Here is a 25,602-nt window from a genome sequence, read left to right as displayed (position 1 = left end):
AGGTCTAACGCGATAAGAGCGCGGAGTGCCGTTGAAATCGTGAAGCATCGTTGGCGCAATATCTCTAGAAGCAAGTCGAGCCCGATGTTTGTTGTGCCTCCGATTGATATTGCTCCCAGTTGTCTGTGGGAATTCACTCGAACACATCGGCCGTCCCTTTTCCCGCCGTCCCGGAAGTTACCGTATCTCTGGGAAACTCGGAGAAATTCAATCTCGAGAGATTGCGTTCGAAGAATCCTCACGGCCTTGAAAGTTGTTCCACGTTTCGCCGAAGTGGACACGTAAGGGAGCCAGTCGAGCAGGATAAACAAGATTGGCGACGCGGAAAAATGAAAAAGTGAAACCTTCAAGTGCTTCGTCTCTCTAGGATCCTCGGACAAAGAAAAATGGCACCTTTTGCTACCGTTTTAGCCGCGTCGCGTCGCTGTCCATCCTTACGTGCATTTCTCACGTAAATTCTTAGGTCATTTCAGAGATACTTCGCTGGTAAATCAGTAGAATATTTTTTTATACATTGTAGTATAAAAATGTAGTACAAAGTGTAAATCAATGTGAAATACTATAAACAAGGCCATGTTGGGGTTTATCCCTTTATAAATAAGGTGGAGTGGGGTAAGTCCGTCTACGGGGCAAGTCCGTTAATTGGTTATTTTTATTATAATATGAACGAAATTTTTCTCTAGATTGTATTTATTAATGTAGTATAAGTTAGTATGAGCTATTCTATATAGATGTTGCCCAAGAATAAAGGTGTTTTTCTCGATTAAATCAACCAATGCCAAACAGTCACGTGCGAGGTAAGACGCGTACAACTTTGAGGTTACCCTGAACGTGCAATATAGTTTACAAGTTATTAATATATTATGTGTTGTTATTTTAGGTAAGTACGACAAATGTGGATGTGGGTTTACATTAAATAAACCCGCTTTTATTGTATTTTTTTAAATTTATTGAGAAAAACACTAAGATGATCTTGCCCCGTTAATATTATTACACGGGGCAAGTCCGTAGTATCACGGCGGAGTAAGTGCGTACTGTATGGATAACTATAAAACTAAACAATATATTTAATGCAATAAAAAGCATTTTGTAGCAGGCTTGGTAATAATTGTTTTCTTGCCCTGTAGCACTCTTGAAACAAGGTTCGAAAGCATTTTTAACTCTCAGAGACGGACTTGCCCCATTTTCGGAGAAAGTGCGTCCTAGTTGACATTTTGTACAATGTCCTACCAAAATGATAATTATCAAGCAAAATTAGAATCCTACATAATACTAATTCATCAGTAATAACTGTGGCAAGAGTTTGATACCAAGAACATACAAGTTTTTACATACCAGACTGAAAATACATCAGTTTAAAGTCCAACTTTGCAAAAACTAGGGTGGCCTTACCCCACTCCACCTTAATTTGTGTTAATTTATAGATAGCATTTTTTTCTATTTTTCTACTAGTGTGATGGTCCAGTGGTGAGGTGTATACAGATTGTTGGTTACTCACCATTGAAGTAACCTATTGTATTGTTTACGCAATTGTTCCAAGAACAAGTAAATGCTTTTATAATAATACAATAGAATTTTCAGTAGAGTATTATACATTTCAATCATCCTAGTGCAGAATTGCACGTTCCGATGACGACCTGCCTCCCAACACGGCTACGATCTGAATGGAACTCGGCTGTTGGAAAACTCTGAAGACTCGCGAATTATTGTACACGGATGTCGCGTAGAACCGGTTGAATCGTTACCACTGATTCAATTCGTCATTAAGAATTATTGGAGTATAAAATGGCCGCGCGATTCAGACCGTCCCGATTCTGAAGCCGCGGAGATTAAAAGTGTCTTTCCTTTTTGTTTTTGTTTTTTATTATCGGCGCAATCGATACGGAAAATCGCGATGAAAGGAGAAATATGAAGAGAAATGTACAACCAGCGGAGATTTGTTAATTAACGAGTGGATCAGCCTTGACCCGAATGTCCCCCGGAAATTGGAGGAGCCGCGGCGTTTCGTTCTTTGACGATCGCGATGAGTCAAATGGTTGACCCAGTTCGACGATCCATGGATTAAGTTTCCGGTTCTGCCCCGGCTGTGCTACAGGATAACACTGTCACCTACTCGTTACCATGATCGAAACGAAGTTCTGTTGACTCTCGAGGTCTTTTTATTAGGTTCCAGTTTTCCGCCGGGCGCTGAGTCGCCCAACTTCTACGCCGCCGCGAATTCCGCCGAGGCGAACAAACACGACGCGCGTGAAAATTTGTCCGATTCGACGAAGTACAGCGAAACTGAATTAGCCGGAATTTGAATATGAATCTGCCTGTTTGAACTCTGCAACCTCGGCGACCAAAATTTATTTCGCGCCCAAGCTGAGCTCGATTGGTTAAATTGCAGACTGGGATCGAAATTTAAGAGCGCTGAATGTTTAAACAAGATCGAATTTACGAGTTTGATCGGTTAATCGAAATCTCAATTTAAATTCGATGTTGTCGGACTTAAATTTCCGTCACTTTTTTAATTCAATTTCGAATGCGAGTTAATTTTTACGTTTCAAACGGATTTTCAGTACACGAAGATGGGAACGTTTAAGGGCGTTTACATGAAACTCTTTCTCTGTTAAATTCCAGTGCAATAAAACTCGGAAATAAACGTTTGCACTTGCATTTCGTTCTGTTTAACGCGTTGATTATACACGGGCGACGCAAATGAATTTTTGTGTCGACGTATTGAGTGTACAGAGCTTTGGATTTTAATTCCGTGGAAATGGACGATTTAAAGGGGAATTAAAATCAACACGAATTGTGCGAGGTTTTATTTTTTTTAATTAAATCAACCAACTAGTTTTCCAGGACAGAGTAACCAACCGTGACGAACGACACACGAAAAAGTTAGTGTAGATCGTCGCGTTCCTTAAATTTACCATTGCGCTAATGAATTCAGTAGAACAACGTGCCATAAATCAGGCAAACTTTTCGCGCGACCCTCCCGATCCGTATTTCTACGTGTGTGCGCGTATGTTCGTTTGCTGCGAAAGTGTGTGTGTGTTTGGTTTGCACACAGGGGCTCTTGCTTGCACGTCTACGAGCCATTACGAAATAACGAGCTGCCGGCACCGTTACACTTTACGACAGCCGTGCAATTTAATCTGCCAGTTCGTCCAAACGTTTATGCCCGATCGATGTCAGACGAGACGCAGACTCGTGCCGGATGTCGGTCTCTGGGAAACCGCGTTTTAGTATGGGAAGAAAGAAGAGGAAGAAGAGGAAGAAGACTCGGTATGCCACCGATGCGCTCACGTTCAGATAACCCGCGACTTTTCTCGAGAATTTCTTAAGCGTCCGTTATCGAACGCTGCACTGTTCAAATAAATACAATTGGCTCGGCACGTTTCCACCCCTCGAGCCATAAAGTAGCACGAACCTACATCCACGACGATGCACGTGAATTTTAGGACCGCGAGTTGGACCACAGAAAAGTTCTACGAAATTCCATTAACTCCGAGAGAAACATTGAGAAGCTACGATAATTAGAAGAATTATTAGACCAGGTGTGAAGGCTTGAATTTCAGTATTTCATTATTCAATATGCTGATAAAGTAGCTCGAGACGCAGTAGAAAAATCGACCACTGATCAGACACTTGTATTTACAAGACCCTCAGAAATGAAATATTTTAACATGTACTCCGCCATCTAATCACTGCAACAACTCATTTTCCACAGAAAACAAGGCACTTAATTTTCCGCCAGACAGAGAAATCAGCAGATTTCTCACGGAACAGATAAATAGCCTCCATTCTCCAGGCATTTGCGAATTTCCATTTGTATAGGGGCGAATCTCGAATTTCAGCACCCCCATCTGAAATACTATTCCAGGCACCCACGCACCCCCATAATTCCTTTCACCGGGGATACGACGCTCGTTCCATTCGAGCGTCACGCGATAGTGAAACAAGAATGCGAACGACAACTGGGTACGCTCGGAAGCTGAACAAAGTTTTCGTGTTCCCCGCACGTCGCCATTAGCCCCTCGTCCTCCCACCGTTCGATTTTTTTCCTCCCTCGGGCGCGGGCGTCTCTGTTTCGCCTCGGCGTCGCGGCGCCAGGCATCCCGGCGTCCTCGGACCAGTCCCCCGTCATTTATTTTCTCTACATAATGCACGAAGCCGCCGCGGATGCTGCTTCACAGTCCCGGAAACGCGCTTTGCGAAGCTGTGAGAATTCAAACTCTTTTTTGCTGTCACTGCATGCATTCGGACTTGTTGTTCCATGCGAACGTTGCACCAACTGAACAGTAACAACATTAAATCGAGCGCGACTTAATTAATTGCGAGCCACATGGATTTTTAGAGGTAGCTTTCTATTATATCGGACGAAAAATTAACCATCTTTATTTCATCATCGTCTGAATCGTTAGATATTCTTGTAGTGTGTTTAGGCTTGATTCAATAGCGTGGACAAATTTTTGTTGCATTATTAGACTGCGGATTTTATCCACCTATGTCATAAATCAGTGGGTGAAATATAATAAAAATTGTAGAGGCCTCGGAAGAATTTTTAAAAACATTATATTATTATTAACTGATTAGCTTGTTCGAAGCGTTCGGAGGCACAGGAGAAACATCAACCATTAGTCAGACACTGGGAAAAGTTTCTCCAAAATTCAATGTTTTAACTTGTACTACTTTGTCACATAATGATGATGTTTAAGCACGATTCAATATTACGAACAAATTTTTGCTGCATCCAGCGTTTAATGGTGCTCCATTACCATTTAATGATATCCGTAAGGAAGCTAAAAAAAATTTGGTAAAATCTAAAAGAAATCGTAAACTCCTTATTTACTGGAAATCTTTTAATACGTTCTTCAACGACCGTGCTGCATTTTAAAGAAGCTGAGAATTTTCTTTCAAGAAACAAACTCAAAAGAGATGATTAGACTGCGTTACTTGAGATACCTACGTACGCGAACAAAATGGTAATTACGTATAATGAGCAGTAAAAATGCAGAAAATTCGAATAAAAAGTCCAAGCGTAAATCACAGGTCAGAAATCAATGGCTGATGCATGCATTTCAAAGTTTCAGCTGTTCGAACTCCAAACAGTTCTATCAGTCCGAACTGTTTCATTAGTTCGAACTATTTCATTAGTTCTCACTAGCGAGAATGTTCGAACTAGTGGGAGAACTCGAACTGTTCGAACTTCGAACCATTTCGAACTTCAGTTAGAGCACTATTACGAACACTAGCAAGCTGTACCGAGTGCGCACCCGTACGTGAAAATACACACACGTAGGGGACGATAGATCGATTCGAAATTGCTTTCCTTGCATCCCGTCTGCCTTGTTTCGAGAAAAAGACTGTTTGCCTTCGTTACTGCATCGGCGAATTCTTCTATTTTCCCTGCTAACCGGTTTCTTCTTGGATCCGTTGATCTCTTGGTCGATCATTCTACTTTTGTTGAATGTTCGTGGAGATTCTCAACCCCTCGGATCCTTCAGCAAAGTCTCTTCTTCTTACATCTTTCAATAAAAATTGAAAAGCTGACTTTCAATTCTGAGTACACAATTTCTTACGGTGGAAATTATTTTGAGGAGAGTACGAACGTGTAATTAAAATTAATTTGGTGCAGATTTTTAGGATTCCGTAGGTACTGGATTTGAAGGGAAAAATCACGGAAATCATGCTTCATATAATTGACAGGGACGACGTGATCATATTCGTGGCTCGTGAACTCGAATCCTGTCAATCGCTCTGAATACTTTTCACTCTTAGGCTCGCCGTAATTAGGGCAGGCCGTCAATCAACGAAATGATTGACAGCCCTCCATGTGGAATCGCGTTCTGCCGAAAATGAGGTCTCTGATCAATGCACTGCGGACTATTCAGTCATAACAATCGTCGTGTTAAAACATGGTCGAATATCACTTTTCCAAAACTTTCGAAAAAATTATGGAACAGCAAAAGCAATGAACACGTTTGAATAAACAAGAAAATTTTGATATTTCAATTTGCACGAAAATCCTGAGCAAACCCTCAAACGTTTCAACTTATAAATTAAATATCAAATATAACTATCATTTAAAGCAGGCATGTCAAACTCTTTTACCACCAAGAGCCTCATTAAGTATTATAAATTAATTCGGGAGCCGCAATAGAAAAAAGCAGACTCGAAATAACAAGGAAACACATTTTTTTAATTAACACATACATTGCTGTTACACATACAAAATAACATACGTCAAAAAGTTGTTTTTCTTTCAAGTTTACTTCTTTCGAAGAAACTTGGCAATGTTTTCCAGTAATCAAATTCTCAAAAAATTTGGGTGAATTTGTTGAACTGTAATTATTTTTGAAATTGATTGTACACGCGCGCTGGTCTGTTCATCTTGACCTTTCCGCATTTTTATTATTTTTTAACGTTGCACATAGCTTTGAACATAGTTGAAATACTAATTCCACATACCGTACAGGGAAATCAGTTGATTCGTAGAAATGTGGAATCACAACATCCATATATTTTTGTTTCACACTGCATTTCGATCAAATTCAGTTTTGTAGGTTTTGCACTCCAAATTCACTCTTCTGAAAGTCAATTTCACCTTTCTGTAAATCAATTTCACCGTTTTACAAATCAGTTTCACCCCTCTGCAAATTAATTTCACTCTTTTGCAAATCAAGTTTAACCTTTTACAAATAAAGTATTTTTATAAGTAAGGTTTAAATAAAATACTTATTTGAAAGTAATTACCAATTCATTAACTTTGTAATGTGCGAAATCTGTGTGTAGATATACATATTCATTTTCTGATCAATAAATTTTAGAAATGAAAGTACATATTTATTGAAGCGTATTGAGTAATGTATAATTAATAAAAGATAATATAAATATATTATACATATATATGTATATACAGGGTGTGACCGGACGGGTGGTACAACCGAGCAGGGGAGGGGGTGATACTACATGTAAAAATAAGCCGAAAACAGGAATAACTTTCTTTCGTTTGACGCTTCGTTTTCGAGAAAATCGAGTTTGAAAATGCAGCGAATACGTGCTATTGCATAGGAATCGTTGGACGCGTCTGACCATGATCAACCAATTCTACTTTGTGCATATACGAAAGTACGCGAACCTGGTGGAATGTTATTCCTTTTTTTCGACTTATTTTTACATGTAGTATCACACCCAGCTCGGTTGTACCACCCGTCCGGCCACACGCTGTATATATAATTAATATATAATTTAATCGAAATAAATAAATAATTAATTTTAAATATTCTTAACGAGTGAAATTGATTTACAGAAAGGTGAAATTGACTTGCAAAAGGGTGAATTTGGGTTTCAAAGTTTTTGGTCGGGCCGCAAACTACTTGTCGACGGGCCGCGTGTTTGACATGCCTGATTTAAAGCATTCTGTTTCTTTATGAAGTATTTTTACAAAATTATGTATCTCGTTCATGAACTATACCTGACGATAGCTCAGTTAATTCGGCAGTTGGCTCTAAAACCGAATATATGCAGAAATAACAGCGACCCGTGCATAATGCAACAAATGCATTATATCCAGCTGTCTGGCCCGCGGCTATGTTCCCTCGGATCCCTTAATAACGATAATTCCTCGTTACCCTTGTACTCCCGACAGAGCTACTCTAGCCCCGGGAATGGCATTGGGAATCATAACTAATTGTAAGACACGAGGGGTTGTGTGTTTCTAGCCTCGCAACATGGCGGCTACGAAATCTCGCGCCGCTGTACAGGCCCCCGGAACTAGCTTTAATAGCCATGAAGTTATGAGTAACTCGACTGGTAGACTGTCCCCTTAAATAAAGTCCCCCGAAACGATTCAACGGACCAGAATTTTCTCCGAGGGTGGCGGAAGCGCTTCACGGCCATAAATTCCCGCCGTTCATCCCCTGTTGCAGGGAATGCTTGACCCAGAAAAGTCGCCGCGAGAATTCGCGAATGTGATCGAACCCTTATCCGCGAACTAAATACCGATTGTCATGGAAATGCGTTCACCCCTTCGCCCCGACCCCTGGGACGTTTGCGAACTATACGGGGTGTGCTGCAAGTGCAAAACCATCCCAAACTTGCCAATGCAAATTGAACCGTCCTTTATCGTTTTATACCTTGATGCTAAAGTGAGATGATTCAATTTTAGAGCAGAAATAGAAATCGTCGTTCTATGAAACCACAGTTTTTGAAAAAATTTTTATTAAAGGATAGTAATAGAATAAAATGTTTTACTTGTGATTTGGTGGTTACACAAATTTGGAACGTCCTGTACGAAGGGATGGACATTATTACGCTTCGATTTCCAGTACCAACCCTTTCTCTGTTGCCCTTCTCCTCTCATCGATTGGCATTCGCGGAACACTCGTGAACAGAAGAAACGTATTGCTGCTTTTTATTATCTCCGATGTTTAGGGGATACTTAACCCAGAAACACGACACGAAATCGCGAAATGGCCGCGTCCAGATATCGGTTACGATCACGAAATATCCCCATATCTACACGGGGTGGCTTCAGTATCTGGGCCAAGCCATGGTTTCCCAACCCTTCGGTACATTAAGCCATTTGGCAACGTAACTCTTCTTTCTAATGCAGCAGGGAGTATGAGACAAAGATAAAGTATTTTAGAATTTTTTTAAAAGAGTCTGAAGAAGTAGTATGGGTCTCTATTAGTATTTTTTGACATGTAATCGAAACATTAATTTTGTAGAATTTAAAAATTTTGTTGTACTATTTTCAGCCTGTTAAAGATAGTAAAAAGATTTCATTCGTCTAATCAATTACTGAAATTAGATCTCCGAGATACGTATTGTAATCAAAATTGCCTAGAGTGTGAAAGTAAATTTCTGTTTGACGTTTCGACAAGGTTAGATATTTTTTAGCGCGTCGTGGATTTAGTAATATGTATAGAAGCCCCACGAGGGAGTGCAACAAAAGTTAGTTGTCGCAGTGTTTTTCAAGAGAAGCGGGACATTTTGGTCCCGTCGCGATGGTCCGTAAAATCAAGCGACCTTAATCAACAAAACCATGTTACTGCTCGTTAACCGGTGTCATGGACAACGTGCGTCGGTGAAAAGCTCTTGATCACTGCGCCTTTTCCCCTGGCAACGTCGAAATTTTCACCATCGTGTACTCCACAAAGTGAATCTGCCTCGGTCTACAAATTGCGAATTCATAAAATGGTTGAAGCTTGTTTCGATACGAAAAATTGTGTTTTAAACGAAGAACAATATTCACACTTTTAGATCTGCACCTAATGATATTTGCAATTAGTCTCCAATATACATCGATTCTAATTAATTGATCACTGTCTCAGATTTTGCATTGAAACGATTAATGTTCAAATGAAAGACATAACTAAAAATTATGAAAATTTGCAACAAACAATTAATTTTTAAATGAAAGACATAACTAAAAATTATGAAAATTTGCAACAATTAATTTTTAAATGAAAGACATAACTAAAAATTATGAAAATTTGCAACAAACAACATTTTTACGAGGGTGAATGCGTTCACTCCAGGTTTTGTTTCACACTTGGTCCCGGCTGTTTGCACGCAGTTTCATCGAATCCTGAGGGACAGGCTTTTCTCACGGGCGTGTATCCCGTTCATATATTCATTCGTCGGGATTCCTGACCCGCGAATGAAAAGAGCTCCCCGATCCGTGAGCTTTAATGGAGCGATAAAGTAACACTTTCCGATCCCAATGGCGCGGCTAACTCGATTCCATCAGAACACGGACTTACGAGCTTCCGGGGGTGATGTGAAAAAGTCAATTTCATCGCCAAACTCACTTTTCTATGAACCAGCCGGGAAATTCATGCCGGTATCCCGATTGCACGTCCGATCTTCTTTATACATCCTCCGTTTGCTTGTGCTTCGAATTTTCCAAAAATAGTACTCCACGATACTGGAAATATTTGTTGCGTCGCGCAAATCCGTTTCCCGATAGCGTACACTATTTTTCTGAACCGTTGGAATAAACATCGGAATCAATATTTTATTTGTAAATAATACTTTTTTGAAATTTCGTGGCGATTTACTCGATTTTTGCATGGTTCGTAAAAATATCGGAATTTATGTATATGTCAAGTTACTGATTAATAAGTAATATATATTAATTGAATCCAACTACTAATAATATTAAGCAATGTACGTCATTCTTAGCTTTTCTAGTATTAATTAGGGACGGTATCGTGGCGAATCACGGGAAGACTAATAGTCTCCGGTTATCTGCTCGTGTCCAGAACGTGTACCGTGTTCGCGAGTGGTTCTCGAGGAATCGAATCGAATCGAAGCTGTCCTCGGGACTGGTCCGAAAATACGTGCACGATAGGACAGCCCCGTGGGAGCGGCGTGTGACGTCGCCGAACGGAAATAGTCCTGGCCAGGACACGATAACGAGTTTCGACCGAGTTGGCTCGCGGCTTCACGCGCCCTTCGACCTCATGAATTATTTATTTAATTGGCCCCCAACCGGAAGACAAACGGCGAACAAGAATTCGCCGAGCATACGACACATAGGACGTAGAAAGTCGACCGTTTCTCAATGGTCTCCAGCGTATCGTAATTTACATTGCTGCTTTGGGGTAGGTCCGTGTCCTCCACCCTGCAACCCTTACTGCGACCTTGAACACTCCGGTGAAGAGGGAATGGTCTCAATGGGTGATGTATTTGCAGGGTGTGTCTTCGAGAGAGTTTGATTTGTCTGGTGGACTTTCGAGGAATTGTTTCAATTGTGCTAGTGGAAACATTGTGGACTCTTGTGTGAATCTCCATTTTTAATAAAAATGTTTCTATCAATAGCAAGATGCAGCAGCTACGTAGACATTTATTTCTTTTAATAATCGTTTTATCGAGGAATCTTTTACAGAGGAAAATATAAAGAAATAATTTACTTGTGCAGCTCGCCAGAAGATTGTTCTTGTGGTAAAAATGAAGTAAATGTACCACGAGTGGTCGTTAATATTACATATGTCGTCTTCAATTTTATAACGTTGTGCATGTCATAAAATTGATGGCACAAACGCATAAAGATGATTCTATAAATTGCAGAAAATGAGTGAAATTATTTTTCTTTTATACCTGATCTTCAGAAATGTAGACGGGAGTTCGTATTGAGGAAGATCGGAGGGATTTCTTTCGTTGATCGGATAGTTGCCAGCGCATAAAGTAGAAACGCTATTACTCTTTGTTAATGTACGTTTCTTCTATCGATCATTTAGAATCTTGAAGTGTTACAAGTGTTAAGACACCATGTACGCGGCATAAAGAATTTACTACTAGCTTGAAAGAGTTTTATAGACCGCTTTAATACCACCATAAAGTTTTCAGGTACCTCACCTTTTCACTTCATCTTCAGTTATATTAAGTGGACTACGGATACCTGTGTATTTATGGCAAATTGAAGCGCTCTAAAAACTTTCAAGAATTCGAATACTCTGCTGCATTGTTTCCAGCTTGTAACAATTATTAAGAAAAGAAATAGAAGTCCCATGTAGCTCCCGTAGCTTCAAGATAATGCAGACAATTTTTAAAATCTGTTCAAACAAAAAGTGATTGTTTCCAATAGGAATACAATTATTAAGAAAATAAATAATTGTCCATGTAGCTCCCGTAGCTTCAAAATAATGCAAACAATTTTTATTTTGCATAAAGTTACGCAGTTTAATAATAAAAATACCAAATTTTGTTCCCATAAAAAGAATAGAATATAATTTTTTTAAAATAATAACTACTTTGTAAATGCAATTTAGAAGATTCCGACTTCAAGTCTGAACTGTAATAAACAGATCCGGTGAAGTGTGTGTTTCCAGCAGAAAGTGGGCTCTCCGCAACAGTTTAAACGAAGCTATAATTGCATAACGGAGAAGAGTACCTATGTTGAAAAATTCTCCGATTCAGCGGGGAATGCTGACTTGTTAATTTTCCGCCGACAAGAGACTTCGAACGGTGGAAGCGATTGTCAAGGGAGAGAGACAGTTATGAATCCAGCGGCGTTGGAAGGATGCTGCTTTATTCTGCAGTTTCGACCGTAATCCGTGACAGATTTCCATCTGCGGAAAGGGGGAGCACAAACGATTGCTTAACTACGGGAACAGGGGGAGCGGGAGAGAGAGAGGAGAGAATCTGTTTCACAAGGAATATTGTCCAGGACATCTCGCGCAGGACCGCGTTATTACCGCGGTCGTTCTCCTTGTGCAGCGATGCGGATGCAAAACGGGAGCGTCTCGCGTGCTCGCCGACGATTAAAAAGTCGCCCAGATGCTTATCCGTAATAAACCCGGCGCAAGTTCATCCGAAACCGTACGTTTCCCAGCCAATTACCTTCCTGCGAAGTGTACACTGTTCCCAGGCGATCCGGCGATTTCTCTTCATCCCTTCGATTGCAATTTTGCGGATTTTCAGGTAAAACAAAAATAGCCTGGCAGTTACCAGAAAAATAAGGTACACAAAAATTGATTTACAACCTTAAAACACAAGAATGGTTGACCCAAAACGTGAAGAAAAATTAAAATCATATAACAGACCTTGGAAAATATTCCTAAAATAATCCAAAGAGCCATTCAGAGATTAGCTCAACTCTCTCCAACGCACAGTGGGGTATTTGGCCAATTTAGCGCGCCAAAACTATTGCAACGTTATTAATAGTGTGAAGATCATAATATCGTTATACATATATCGTTGAATTCGTCTTAACACCAGCTACAACATTATCAAATCAAAAATACAATTCAATGCGAGTTCATTTTGAGTTATCTACTTCGTATTAAAGAAGAAATCAAGTAGAATTTAATATAAAAACTTGGTATAACCTATCAAAGTAATCTACGACATCTAGTGAGCAGTATTCAAGGTAGATAAAAAATAAATACAGATTTCTATTTATATTATAAATGGGCAATTCGACTTTAAAAAAATTTTTTTTAATCAAAATGATGTTTTTTCATGTATTGTTCCACGTAAAATAAAGAAATATAAGCAGATATTGGCATTATGTTTAAAATAACGGTCTCCCCTACCATATAATCTTAAAACCTTAAAATACTGTTTCATCAATTTCTCTAAAATAAGGAATTGTAACCTAGTTATTACATTCAGCCGACGATATTCACGTACATGAGAAAAAAGTTTGACATTTTGAACAAACTAAAAATGTTGACTTTTGGCGCGCTAAACTGGCCAAATACCCCACTGTGCGACGCCGGATCCAATTATCCCCGTCAAGCCACGAGTTAATTCCAGTCGATTAGAAATTTTTTAACAGCCCTCCAGGGGCAAGATTCAATTTATTAATCGCGATTCTCCGAGTGCTCGCATACTCGTTTCGAGTGCACTCCGGGAGCAGAAGATTGACTCGATCCTCTTCCGCGAGGTCGCCGGAGTGGCCAGGTTCCTAGACACAATGAATTCCCGCAGTTTCATCTGGTAAAGAATTCCTGCTGGATCCTGAAGGATCTCCTCTCACTGACGTAGGGAGACGCCGGTGCATAGTTCGCATAGATATGACAAAAATTGCATCTTCGTCCGGCCAGAACCGTAGCATCCTAAGGACGTGGATCCGGGCTGGGTCAAGGATAGGCAGGATGTGACGTCACGGCTCGCCAGGAGATCGATATCCTAGCTACCGTGTCGGCGTCACCGCAAAACGCACTGTCTGCTCCTTGTTGACTTTGCACGTGCCAATTTTCGTCGAGCGTGCGCTGCTACAGTTTATACACGCCCGGCAATCTATTCCTTGGCTAGGGAACAGGTGTTCTACGATCTACATGTTGATCTTTCGACGTACCGTGTTGTCGCAATTAGATCTCGCGCCTTCGCGCCGCTGCTCTTGTTGACATTTTTTGATCGCCAAGTCCAAATAGAGATTTATGCTCTGCTAGTAATGCTCGAGTTGAAACGAATACTCTGCTAACCATGAGCAAATTGAATTAAATTGAGTCTGCTGTTTGTATTTTATTTGTGGATTTTATACATTCATGCCAGAAATGAGTACATCGAAGAATGAATTTAGAAAGACTGTTGCATTATTTCGAACAAGTCTCAATTATTAATGTGACCCTTTGACCTCGCCTATCTCCTCCGAGGCACCACTAATTTGGCCACTCATGCATCGTGAAATTAATGCAGACAATTGCAGGTCTGGGTTAGATGACTGAATTTTCTGTTTGTATTTTATTTGTGGATTTTATACATTCATAGCAGAAATGAGTACATCGAAGAATGAATTTATACAAAGACAGACAGACGATTGCAGCTCCTCTGCTAATATCATCGATGTGCTACGAGTGGTTGTAATAGTTAAATGTAGTGGTAGTTAGTCTTGAGATTTTGGCTAATTTCTTGAACAATCATCCTTCGATTTGGCCTGGTGGTTTCAGCCCCTTTGGATTTGCCAATATCGTCGAGCTATTACGAATGGTTCTAATAGTTAAATTTAGTGGTGGTTAGTGTAGATATTTCGGCTAATTTCGTGAAGGATAATCCAGCGGCGTGTTCGCTGGCTCGTTCGAGGAATAATACAGAGAAATCGTTTTGTTCCTCGTTGACCTGACACGCGCCGATTGTCCCCTGTGTCACTTGCCAAGGCTGCCTCGGAGGAAACCCTTCACGGACAATGATTTCTTTCAGTTTGCTGAGGCACGACATGTATAAGCGATCTATTCTGAGGTCGACCACGAGAAATCGTCCCCCCAGTGATACATATCATGGATTCTTTTGCATAAGAGGACCGTTCTAAATCTTGAATGACGTACAAAGAGACAGCCTTATCGACTTGACACTCTGATAATACGCTTTTTCCCCGTTTTGCGTTGGCACGGTTGAACGTTCGGCTGCATCCACACGATATCTTCGATGGACAACTTGATTCCCGTCTTAATTCGACTGATTTTGGCAAGCGTAACATCCAATCCACGCTCGTAAATGTTTTCTCGTTTTTTCTTCAATCTCTTGATCGTATTATATTGAATTAATAACACGCAATAAACTGATGTACTGAAATATGATAGAAAATTACTAAACACAATCCACGACATTTAATTTATATAATAAATTACGATCTCCTTTTAATTTCTGCTTAACGTGTGAATTTGTTCAATTGTTAACACTCCCTTGAATTAACAGTCACGTGTAACGTTCAACAACAATATCTCAGTGTATAACAAATAGACCCTGTACACACGTTGGCATTGTCTACCTGTCCGCATCCATTTGAACTACAAAGTCCATTGGATACATACAAACAGCATCCGCTAATGAATCAGAGATTCAGTGGAATACAACGGGGTTAATTATTCATAGTTTCATTACAGTAATCCAGGGAATTAGGAATCTGAAAGCCTTTGCTCAGAACACAGAAACATTCTTTCAATGATACATTAAATTCACAGGACTGAAATATTAATAAATAAAATTCCACTATTTTCTTCTCTATGCAACATTAATTCTGAACAGTAGAGTTCCCCTATGATTCTGTCTTGCCCAAAGGTGTCGAAGCCGTACAACACCGAAGGCATTAACAGGCCCACAAACCTTGTCCTATATTCAAATGATGATACGATCCTCTTAAAACGACGTCATTAATTAATTGTGCACATGTATTCCCTTTAACCCTTACTCTGGCCATCCTTATGTTATCAATCCCAAATGAAGTATTTAATTTATTCAATTTTTAATCTTGTGAAATCGATGAGCAGAAGTTTTTACTACCATCTCTGATCCTTTTCTCAGATGCTGAAGTCCTGCAGGACTCTCAGCATGACAGTTCGAGGCCCAGCGTTGGATCCCCGTTGCAGAGTCGGTCATCCGGTGTGGTCCACTTCCGGTCGCCAACAATCATGCAGCTGGATGGACCGTCAAGGTCGTCCTGCATCACCACCACCCGTGTACCCGCCCAGGGACTCAAGGTATTGTCCAAGGACAAGGAAGGTCGAGCTCTGCATCGAACCCGGCCAATCACTCGGCTTGATGATCAGAGGTGGCCTTGAGTACGGCCTTGGAATTTACGTCACCGGGGTCGATAAGGACAGCGTGGCTGACCGAGCTGGTCTCTTGGTGAGAATCGGCCAAAATTATTTTCTCCAGCCAGACCAATCAATTTTTTAACAGACCTGCAGAAACATCAGAAGAATCGATTTATTCAAATTATTTCGGGAGAAAAAATACACTTTCACGTAACTGCTGTTTCTTACAATTGACTTGGACAATTTTTATCGAATATGAGTCATATTTAGACAGCGGATCTTTATGCATTTATAGCAAAATTCAGAAGATTAAATTCAAAATTGTTGAAGAATTTAAAAATTTGAAGATGTTAATATACGATTTCTCCTCTATTGAAATCATTAAAGGAAGAAATAACATTCAAATTGGTTTCTATCTGTTGCAATCGAAGCAGACAATTTTTATTTTCCATAAAGATCCGCTGTCTAGTCATATTATTACGCACATGTCCGTACCATCGTTCTCATTCTGGAGATAAGCGAGCATCGTTTTTGTCCGAATCTACGCGAACGACAAAAGCGAATGGAGTGTCAAAAAACTGATTACCAGAGGCTCCACAGATTCGCTCAATCACTGCGGAGGCAGTCTAATGAGAACGAAAGCCGCAGGCGAATCTACAGTAAGTGCTTGTCTATCAAATCTTCGCGATCGTTAGCGTCGGAGCAATCAAGTGCCATTTCGATCCACTTTCGTAGACAAAGTACGTGCGCCCGGTCGATCGTCGTAGACTAATTAATTCTTCCCGACATTGGGTTATCCAATTAATTAATTCACTCCTTATTCATGAACTTAATATTACGGACATCATTCCATCCGCCCTCTAGACTCTAGTATTATAGAGTCTATTCTCTACAATATCTCAATTCTCCTTCCCATTCAGTTATTTTTCGTAAATATGGAATGATAATAATAACAGTACTTTTCGTTGAATAAAATTGATGAATTTCATGTTTTACTAATGAGAACCCAGACTGAAAATGAACATGAAACATGAGAAGAGCAATTTACTCGGACTGTGGCTCTTTTCATACAGCCTTATTAATTTCGTTTTCTGTGAACGAAATTTTCGGAAGAGAATTGGTTTTTGTTGATGGTAGATTGTTTTTGAAATTGTTTGCAAATTTTTCGTTTACAGGTAGGCGACCAGATCATCGAGGTGAACAATCAGAGCTTCGAGGAGGCGACCCACGACGAGGCGGTGCAGATCCTGAAGACGAACAAGAGGATGACCCTGCTGATCCGTGACGTCGGGAAAGTGCCCCATTCGTGCACCACCAGCCAGCCGATCGTGATGCCAACGTCCAGGTATTCGGACCACGATCCCTTGCTGCTGGAGAGTCCTGCGAACCATCGTCCGCCGAGTCCCTCGTAAGAAACAGTTCTTTTTACAAGCCCCGTGGGCGTAACTAGCATCCGAGCGATTAAACAGAAGTTAGGGAAGTTTATCGCCTTAATATTCAACCGGAACCAAGAGCAGATGTTACTCGCACGTGTGCCCGGAATGTACAATGCTAATAAGAAGCAATCGCTTCGCACGTTTCTTACAAGCTCGCTAGACCAACCACGATTAAGAAAAATTAGATTGAATTCTCAGACCCCTCGCAAGTTCGGTCTAAATTCAATTAATCGCTCCGGTTATAATTAGCTCAAAAGCGCACTCAGATATTTTCTGCACAGCATCGCAAGCGACTGGAGACATCGAGGTGGAGTGCACACGGTGTCCGCTGCAACCGCAGCCATGGTGGAGGAAAAGGCGAGGGTGGTTCTCGCGAGAAGCGAAAGGGCGGCTCTTTCGCAGCTTCTCGCCGATTACAGAAACCGCCGTTTGACAATCGAGGAGCTGGTCGCCAGCTTGGCCGACCTGTTAAACACTCACGAGAAGCTCACTTTGCTGACGGAGCTCAGAGAACTAGTCGACAGCAAAGACAGGCCCGCTTTCGACGATCTCGTTTATAGGCCTCGCGCGTCCAGGGTATGCTTCCCGCATCATTTCAATAATTTCAGAACTACTCTTTTACGTCTTTGGCCCGCCCACTGGGCGTAATTCACGAAAACGGACGTGGCTTTTACTTGCGAAGCGTCCTACTTATAATAAGGACTTCTTTTTCTCAGTATCAAGTTCGAAATTCTATAGTTCATAGACATTTCCAGCTCCGCCAGCTCTTTGTCTTGCTCTGTGGGCGTGGCTTACAATGAAATAGGCGTACCTCTCCGCCCAGTAATCATAATTAAGACCTGTATTGTATGATTTATAGTAGGAGACGCCATCGTCCTTCCCTAAACTTGTTCAACCGATAATTGACAAGAACAACGATCTCGTCAAATAGTTTGCCCTGTGGGCGTGGTTTCGAACACTACCCTATCCTCTTCGTTCAAAGCATGTATATTATATCCTAATTGAATTTCTTTCAGAGACTTCAATATTCAAGGTTCACGTATGCTTTTCCTAATTAATGAAACGATTACTCCACCTTCAAGGCGTGATTCACGTTGGAGGCGTGGCTTTGAAAAATCGCCCCGCCCAGTGGGCGTTGTTTACGGCCCCGAAAATTAATTTCTAGCATGAACTACAGTACCAGTCGCGTTCTAAATCGAAATACGAATCATTTGCATGTCTGTTCCAGAGAAAAGGTGACCGTGCTCACTCCGATCTGATAGTGACGCCCTCCCTCCACGATCTTCCGGTAAGTGAGCCATTTCTACCGTACACATCGAACATGATATATATATATATATATATATATATATATATATATATATACCACACCGAACACAGAATCTATATACACACAAGAGATCTATATACGATTGACAGTCACACAAAGTCTCACTTGCCACCACGGTATTCTCTCTCTATTCATCTATCCATTTTCTCCGGGACATGTATAGAAAACTCTGTCTTTGTCTTTTCTCACTCTCTGTTCTGCGTTGTCCACTGTAACTGTTAGTTGATACGTATAACTGTTTTCTCTACCTTTTCTATCGCCGGGCGTCGCGAGCAACCGTGCAGAGGAGATCCGTCCCCGTTTCTTGGAAAAAAGAAACGAACAAAAAAGAATGAAAGAACAAACACAAAAGAAACGCTTGGCTGTTCGGACGGGTGCCTCCGCCCGGGTTCCTCGTGGCTGAACGGACAATTCTGGTATGCTCGTAACCCCTCTCACTTGAATGTATCCAATTAGAAACGCAAAAACGATATTCTTACGATAGCGGCCGAGAGAGAACGTATACATATATGTATATCTACGTACATATAAATCGCTATCGCGGGGCGTCGTCGATCGGTTCGACCAGACGGACAAAAACCGATAGAACAAGAAACGGAAAGAGGGACACAACGAACAATTGATACAGAGAGAGGGAGAAAGAGAGAGAGAGAGAACAGACGTTGTGAGAAGAATGGAAAAGGAACACTCGTCTCGTCGGTTGGAGAGGTGCGAGGAGGTATATCGACGAAGACAGATGACGAAGAGAAACGAAGAGAATCGGACAGTGAGGTGGAGAACATCCAAGGGAATCATCGAATTACCAGACACGTCTCGCGTCTATTAAGGGGAAACGTCGATCCGAGAGATGAACTTTTGTTTTTGCTTAATTGTTCTCGGCTATCTCGCGGTGACCCGTGACGCATGACTCGGATATCTTCCTGCAACCCCTTCGTCTTCTATCTTTTCTGTCTCTCGTAGAAGCATCTCCGTGATCTATCGCTTCTTCTTCTACTACTACTTCTTCTTCTTCTACTACTTCTTCTTCTTGACTAATAATTATTCTATCTCTTTCTCTCTTTCTCTGTCTCTGTTTGTGTTCCACGTATGATTTCGCTTGGTATTAGTACGCTTTCAGGCAGCCGTTGTCGCATCGTCTACCAGTATCGGTGTGCTCGATTCGAGTAGCGTTTCGATCGGAACATGCGTAGCGCTTGGCTCACTCTGCTGATCGAGGATGTTCGAAGCCTGTTCCAAACCGTTTGTATGATGATGTAAGAATCGATTCGGAGATTATTTCTCCTGGCTTCGAGCATTCATAATACTCATGTCTATCTGGATGCGATAGGAGTTTAGTTGCTTGCGATTAGGAAGCACAGAATGCCGCTGTTAGAGCTGTCTCTCTGCCTTCTCGGTTTCCTTTCACGCTGACTACAGCGGGGGTGACGGTACATAATGCGACCTTCTCGAACGAGTTCGCCTGAGCTTTGCTGGATTTCTGTTTCGTTCTTACGTCGGCCGAGTGCTTGATCATATAGGTCAGTCGAATCTTGAAGAAAGAACTCGGTACACAACAGTCACACTCTGCACCTACGAAAAATATGTCACACCATTCTTAGCTTCCTTCTTCGAAAAGCTGCACCACTATTTATGGAATCTCATTTCTCTTTTACTTAATTAAGATCGAATTTATCCGGAGGTTTCGTCGTTTTTATTATAATTAGACTGCTGCTATTTCTGCATAATGAAACTTGTCTGCATCATTTACCAGAGACAGGAGCCAGTCAGAGTTGAAAATAGTATATCGACATTTTTTAATTGTTCATATTGTTCTGCTATTTTGCAGACTAATTATAGTATATGGTTGAATTAACAAACGTATTGGTGCATTAAAATAAAATATCCTTTTACCTGCCAATTATGGTACGTTCATTGTTACAGTTATTAAGTTCCATTTTTAACAAAACACCCGAAACGTTAAGTCGTTTTTCGGAACGAAATTGAAAGAAAAATTGAGAAAGTGTTAAAACAGTTGAGCAAGATTTCCCTCTCGAATTGTAACAATTCGTAAGCTTCTTTCTCCAAGCATGATCACGCACTCGATCGCAGGATGCTGAGAGTAGTTCACCGAAGATCGGCTTGATCGCATCTCGCGCGTCTCGATCCCATGGGGCTGGGATCGAACTTTCTATGGGAGTTTTATCAGGCTCTCGGCAGCCGGGGTTTTCGTCGAAACGGGATCGACGAGTGAACAGAAATAAATCTCGATCCAGATGGATCCGGCCCGCCTTATCCAAAGCTCGGGCAAGCTCAGCGACGGCCGGTTTCGTGGCCAACGAGTTGAAACGAGTCGAAACGAGCCTCAACGTTCGATCTATCCCCCGCAAAAATCATTTTGCAAACAGAGAATTGTTCAAGAAATCCGCGCAACGGTGGTTGTGTCCCCCTTGTATAAACGAAAACAACCGTTCTCCATTCCTTCTTGGGCTCCGTCCGCTGTCTTCTTTGTCTATCCTCTGGTTCTTTTCTTCTTTTTTTTTCGTTGTTGTTGTTGTCGTTGTCAGCCTCGACGGTGTTTGTACATTCGTTGCCGCGAAGATCCGTGTTTCCTGTGATAGGGAACGCGACGGGAAGTTGTTTGAAGACCAACAGACCCGATTGATCTCGTCCAGGAACCAGGGAAATAGGATCGCAAATATTTAACCCTTGCGGGACTGCTCGGATTCGGCTGGAAACGAGACGCGTTGCGATAGTTCTTAGCCTGACTGTTTGGTTAATGCATTGGCTAAGGATAATCCGTACACTCTGGTGCCTAATTCCGTGCTGATTTAAGTCACTGCTCTATTTTTGCGGGAGGAGCCGGTGCATGTTTGCTGGTGTATGTCTGAAGGCGTTTCAAGACATTCAAATACATTTAACACGTTCGCTACCAGCATTTGTTTCGTTGTATACCTTCCTTGTTCGAAAGTTTTATTAAATGCAACGTACCCAATTTTCAATTATTAAAACAGTTTAGCAGAAGAATGTCACAGATTCTCTGAAAATTGTGCATTCTACTATGACTTTAAACAACGAAGTGAATAAAATTAATTTTACTGTATTTAAGTGAACTGTGTGTCAGCTTATGGAGGTCATAATTGTGACGGTGGTAGCGAACAGATTAAAGACGTTTAAAAAAGTTTGAGAACATGTCCTGACACTTACAAGGGAAGGACTCCAAGTGTCCGACTTCGATTTTGATAATTTCTTGTGAGACGATGGTATATGGATCCCCAATGATGTCTGCAAAATATTAGGTGTAGTTACTCAGTAGTTTTAAAAATATAAACAATTAAACTTTCATACCTTGTTGATATACCATGATCTGCAGCTCAAGTTTTCGAAGTTCCATTAGCCGTGTAAGCAGGTTACGTGAAAGTTCAATTGTTTATATCTTTAAAACTATAGAGCAACTACACCTAATATTTTGCAGACATCATTAGGAATCCATACACCATCGTTTCACAAAAGATTATCAAAGTCGAAGTCGGACACTTGGGGTCCTTCCCTTGTTAGAGATTTCTATTAAGTCCAGACATTTGGATGTTCATATTTGAATACCCATATTTGGATGTTCAACAAATGTGAGCCGAGGTAAAATTGGCACGATAATGCGAAAATTACGGACCACCGAAGCTGCATTAATCAATCGGCGGCGGAGTAGGAATCAATGAGCTTCAAGCTGCGGAAAGTTTTTGGCCTGGAATCGTTCGAAATTACGATTCGATGACGCCTGATTGATGACTGCCGGCTATCTGGCCGCGCTTTCACGGTTCACGGTCCCGCGACGTCGGCTTTCGTGATCTTTGAACGGAAGAGCGTCGCCGGAAGTCATCGTAAATCAAGTGTCATCGTCGCGAGCGCGGCGATGAACGTCGCCGCTGCGACGTGATCGATGATAGATCGCTGCTAAATTGGCATATTGATCGGTGCCTTCGTGGCTAATTAGTCGGGGAGAGTTCAATCAATAAGGGAACGATGAATTGGCACGCGTCGAACGATCCACGGATCGTTCCGTGAAATCTGTCTCGACGAAAGAATTATCGTAGTGTTCTTTCGATTTGATTCGGCATCTTTGGAATTGTCAGGTTTCTCATTATTGTCTCATTGTCATTGTTTCGTGTTCTTGTTAAACTTCGATGTAACGAATTGGTGGATTATTCTGTGATCGAGACGCAGTTTCTTCGGGTCTTCTGCTGTATGATCTGTGTTTCGTATATATAAACTGTCTTCAGGAATTGTTGGAAATTCACCTGTCTTTTAGTTACACGATTCTCTGCCTTTCAATGATACCTCTACACATAAGTCTGTAAATGTGTTATTGTTTTAAATTTTATTGATCGTTTGGGAAAGATACCGATTCCCCAACTTCTGAGACACCCTGTACATAGTCTATCATCCCCATAGTCCTCATACCACCTGTCAAAACTCGTCACCCTCCGAGCAATCGAGAAATCGCTGGAGAAGAACGCTTCGAGGCCCCCCAGAAAGCAAATTATCGATCGAATAAACCAAAAAAAAAAAAAAGAAAAAGAAGTGCTCGTTGGCCGTCGAAACCGGGTGCAAAAATGGCAATGGATGTGGCACAAGGCATGACGGGATCTGGTGATTTCTCGCAGAGGGGTGTGCACGGTGGTTGTTGCCGTCCAGGACGACTGGTGGACGTCGAGGGAGATCCTCTAGGAGTGACAGGACCCCTCCTTCCCAGGGAGAACCAGGAATATAGATCGCCCAGCGAGGACAGCGGTCTCGGGGCCGACATGCCCAGGACCAGGTCGAGAAGATTACGATCGATGGATCTCGATCGCCCTTTGCCGATTCTCCGCGACACCCTCGACGCTTCCTTTGCTCTTCTAATCCGTCGCGAACGTTCAAATTTCCTCCTGGCTCACTAATTCTAACAACAAAATCTTCTAGACACAAATTACAATATTCATGGTAAAAGTGCACAACAGTAGTCCTTTACAAAAAAAATAATTCCGAAGTCTGCAATAGAATATTTATGGATTGCATCTTATTCCAGACTCAAATTATTTTTTCGTGAAATACTACCATATCCTTGTACCATTAATAATTGATCAGCGTCCTCTACACACTGTGTTGATCAAAATTATAATTTATTCCTATGTTTTTTGACATTCATTTTTACTCGCAATTGAAAGCAGTAGTCTTATTTGATTCTATAATAAAAGAATTATTATGTTTAATCGATGACAACAGCGAAATGTGAAACATTGTATGAGCCAGTAGTTCTCGAACATTTTGTTGTTATATCGATAACGTGAAGGAGTGAAGTGTTCCCTGACCTCGGTTAATTGGTGTTATCCCATTGGCCAACACGAGAATCGAACCCCAAGAAAATCCGAAGTCGATCATTTCTCCCCGAAGTAACTTGATTTCGCCGAGCGAATACGCAAACAACGACTGGTTAAAGTTGTTTAAAATAACGGTCGAAACTAGTCGCATCGATTTCTCGAATGTGAGACACCGCTTATCTTTTTTCTATCCGAATGCTTTCGTAGGTCTGCCACCCATGTTAATTTCTATCAATTGTTAGATTAATTTAGTCTATGATAATTACTAGAATATCAGTCTACCTACACGATGTTAATATTAGTCTACATTAGATGCACTGTCACTTGAGACACTCTCGATTTCCATCATCTGCGTACACTACAGGTTAATTCTCTTAGTGTGTTAGTCACTTTTTAGTAAATTCTATGTTAGACATTGTTAGACAGAAAGTTAAAATTAATATTGGACTACTGCGTGCCTAAAATATTCATAATTGTCAACAGGAATTCTGTAAGACATTATATTTAATTGTCAATTTTTTATATATAATTTTAGGTAGGCTATCAAAAGTACACAAAATTCGACACACACTTACACCGAGTGTAAAAAGTTTTCGTACGCCCTTTAAAATAGGATAACTTTTTTATATAATTGTACCAAACGACCTGATTTTTTATAATCAATTAGAAGCCGCTTGTAGCTCGCGTGTATGTTAACCGATTTCGATGAAATTTTCAGCATGTGTATAACTAACATAGATCTACAAAACATATATTTTTTTAAATTTTCATTCAGGGCGCAAATAAGAAGTTTTAAAAAATGCCTTTTTTATTTTTGCATATAACTTTGTGAATTATAATTTTTAGAAAACCTCTTTTGCATATCATTTCGTAAACCATTGCTTCTAATTGGTTATAAAAAATCAGGTCGTTTGGTACAATTATAAAAAAGTTGTTCTATATTAAAGGGGGTACGAATAATTTGTACACTCACTGTATTTACTAATAGAAATACACCAAAAACCAACACCCAAGAACAGAACATCACAAAATCACAGTGCACAAAACGAATTAACAATTTATCACGAGAAAGATTCTCTGCAAATTATCACACCACTGGATGACACGTCGAGCACATATTGCAACATTACGAGAGCACAGAACAAAGCACAGAAATTCAGTTCGATAAACATTGGTCACAAAATACCTTGCACAATGATCAATTTACAAAGGCAACAAAAGCAGGAGCGTTTCAGAAACACGACACTCCACTCGAAAAACCGGCACGACACAAACATCACCCACGGTGCATTCCATTATTATCATACAACGCCCTCGCGCTGTCAAAACACTGGCGACAGCCCATCGAGCGACCCCCAAGCAAACCGACCCCATGTTCGCGGCTGCTGCCATACAACGCTGCCATAATAGAGGGCATCGTCGACTAGGTAATCCATTTCCGATCCCCGAATTCCTCGATTTCCGCAGTAAGCTGTTGTTTCGTCCTTAATTGATCGGCCGAATTCAAGACGAGACGAGAGAGTTAATGG

At 41.0% G+C, this 25,602-nt stretch overlaps 1 protein-coding gene across 9 annotated transcripts in view; it reads left to right on the top strand.

Annotated features, from left to right (window-relative positions):
• Dysc (whirlin protein dyschronic) overlaps positions 1-25,602 on the top strand; it is a 132,239-nt gene that overhangs the window by 59,849 nt on the left and 46,788 nt on the right. For 7 of the 9 annotated variants that reach the window (XM_076434494.1, XM_076434493.1, XM_076434492.1 and 4 more), the window contains 5 exons: positions 15,742-16,065; positions 17,150-17,382; positions 17,692-17,986; positions 18,639-18,698; positions 23,378-23,532. In XM_076434494.1, coding sequence (XP_076290609.1) covers positions 15,742-16,065; positions 17,150-17,382; positions 17,692-17,986; positions 18,639-18,698; positions 23,378-23,532 — 1,067 coding nt within the window. The remainder of the gene's footprint in view (positions 1-15,741; positions 16,066-17,149; positions 17,383-17,691; positions 17,987-18,638; positions 18,699-23,377; positions 23,533-25,602) is intronic. The other 2 variants (XM_076434497.1, XM_076434496.1) reach the window with 1 other exon arrangement.

This window comes from Lasioglossum baleicum, chromosome 12, assembly GCF_051020765.1.
Source record: "Lasioglossum baleicum chromosome 12, iyLasBale1, whole genome shotgun sequence".
In the NCBI taxonomy this organism is placed as follows: Eukaryota; Metazoa; Arthropoda; class Insecta; order Hymenoptera; family Halictidae; genus Lasioglossum; species Lasioglossum baleicum.
The sequence above is the reverse complement of the archived record's forward strand: the minus strand, read 5'-3'. Positions and strand labels throughout refer to the sequence as shown.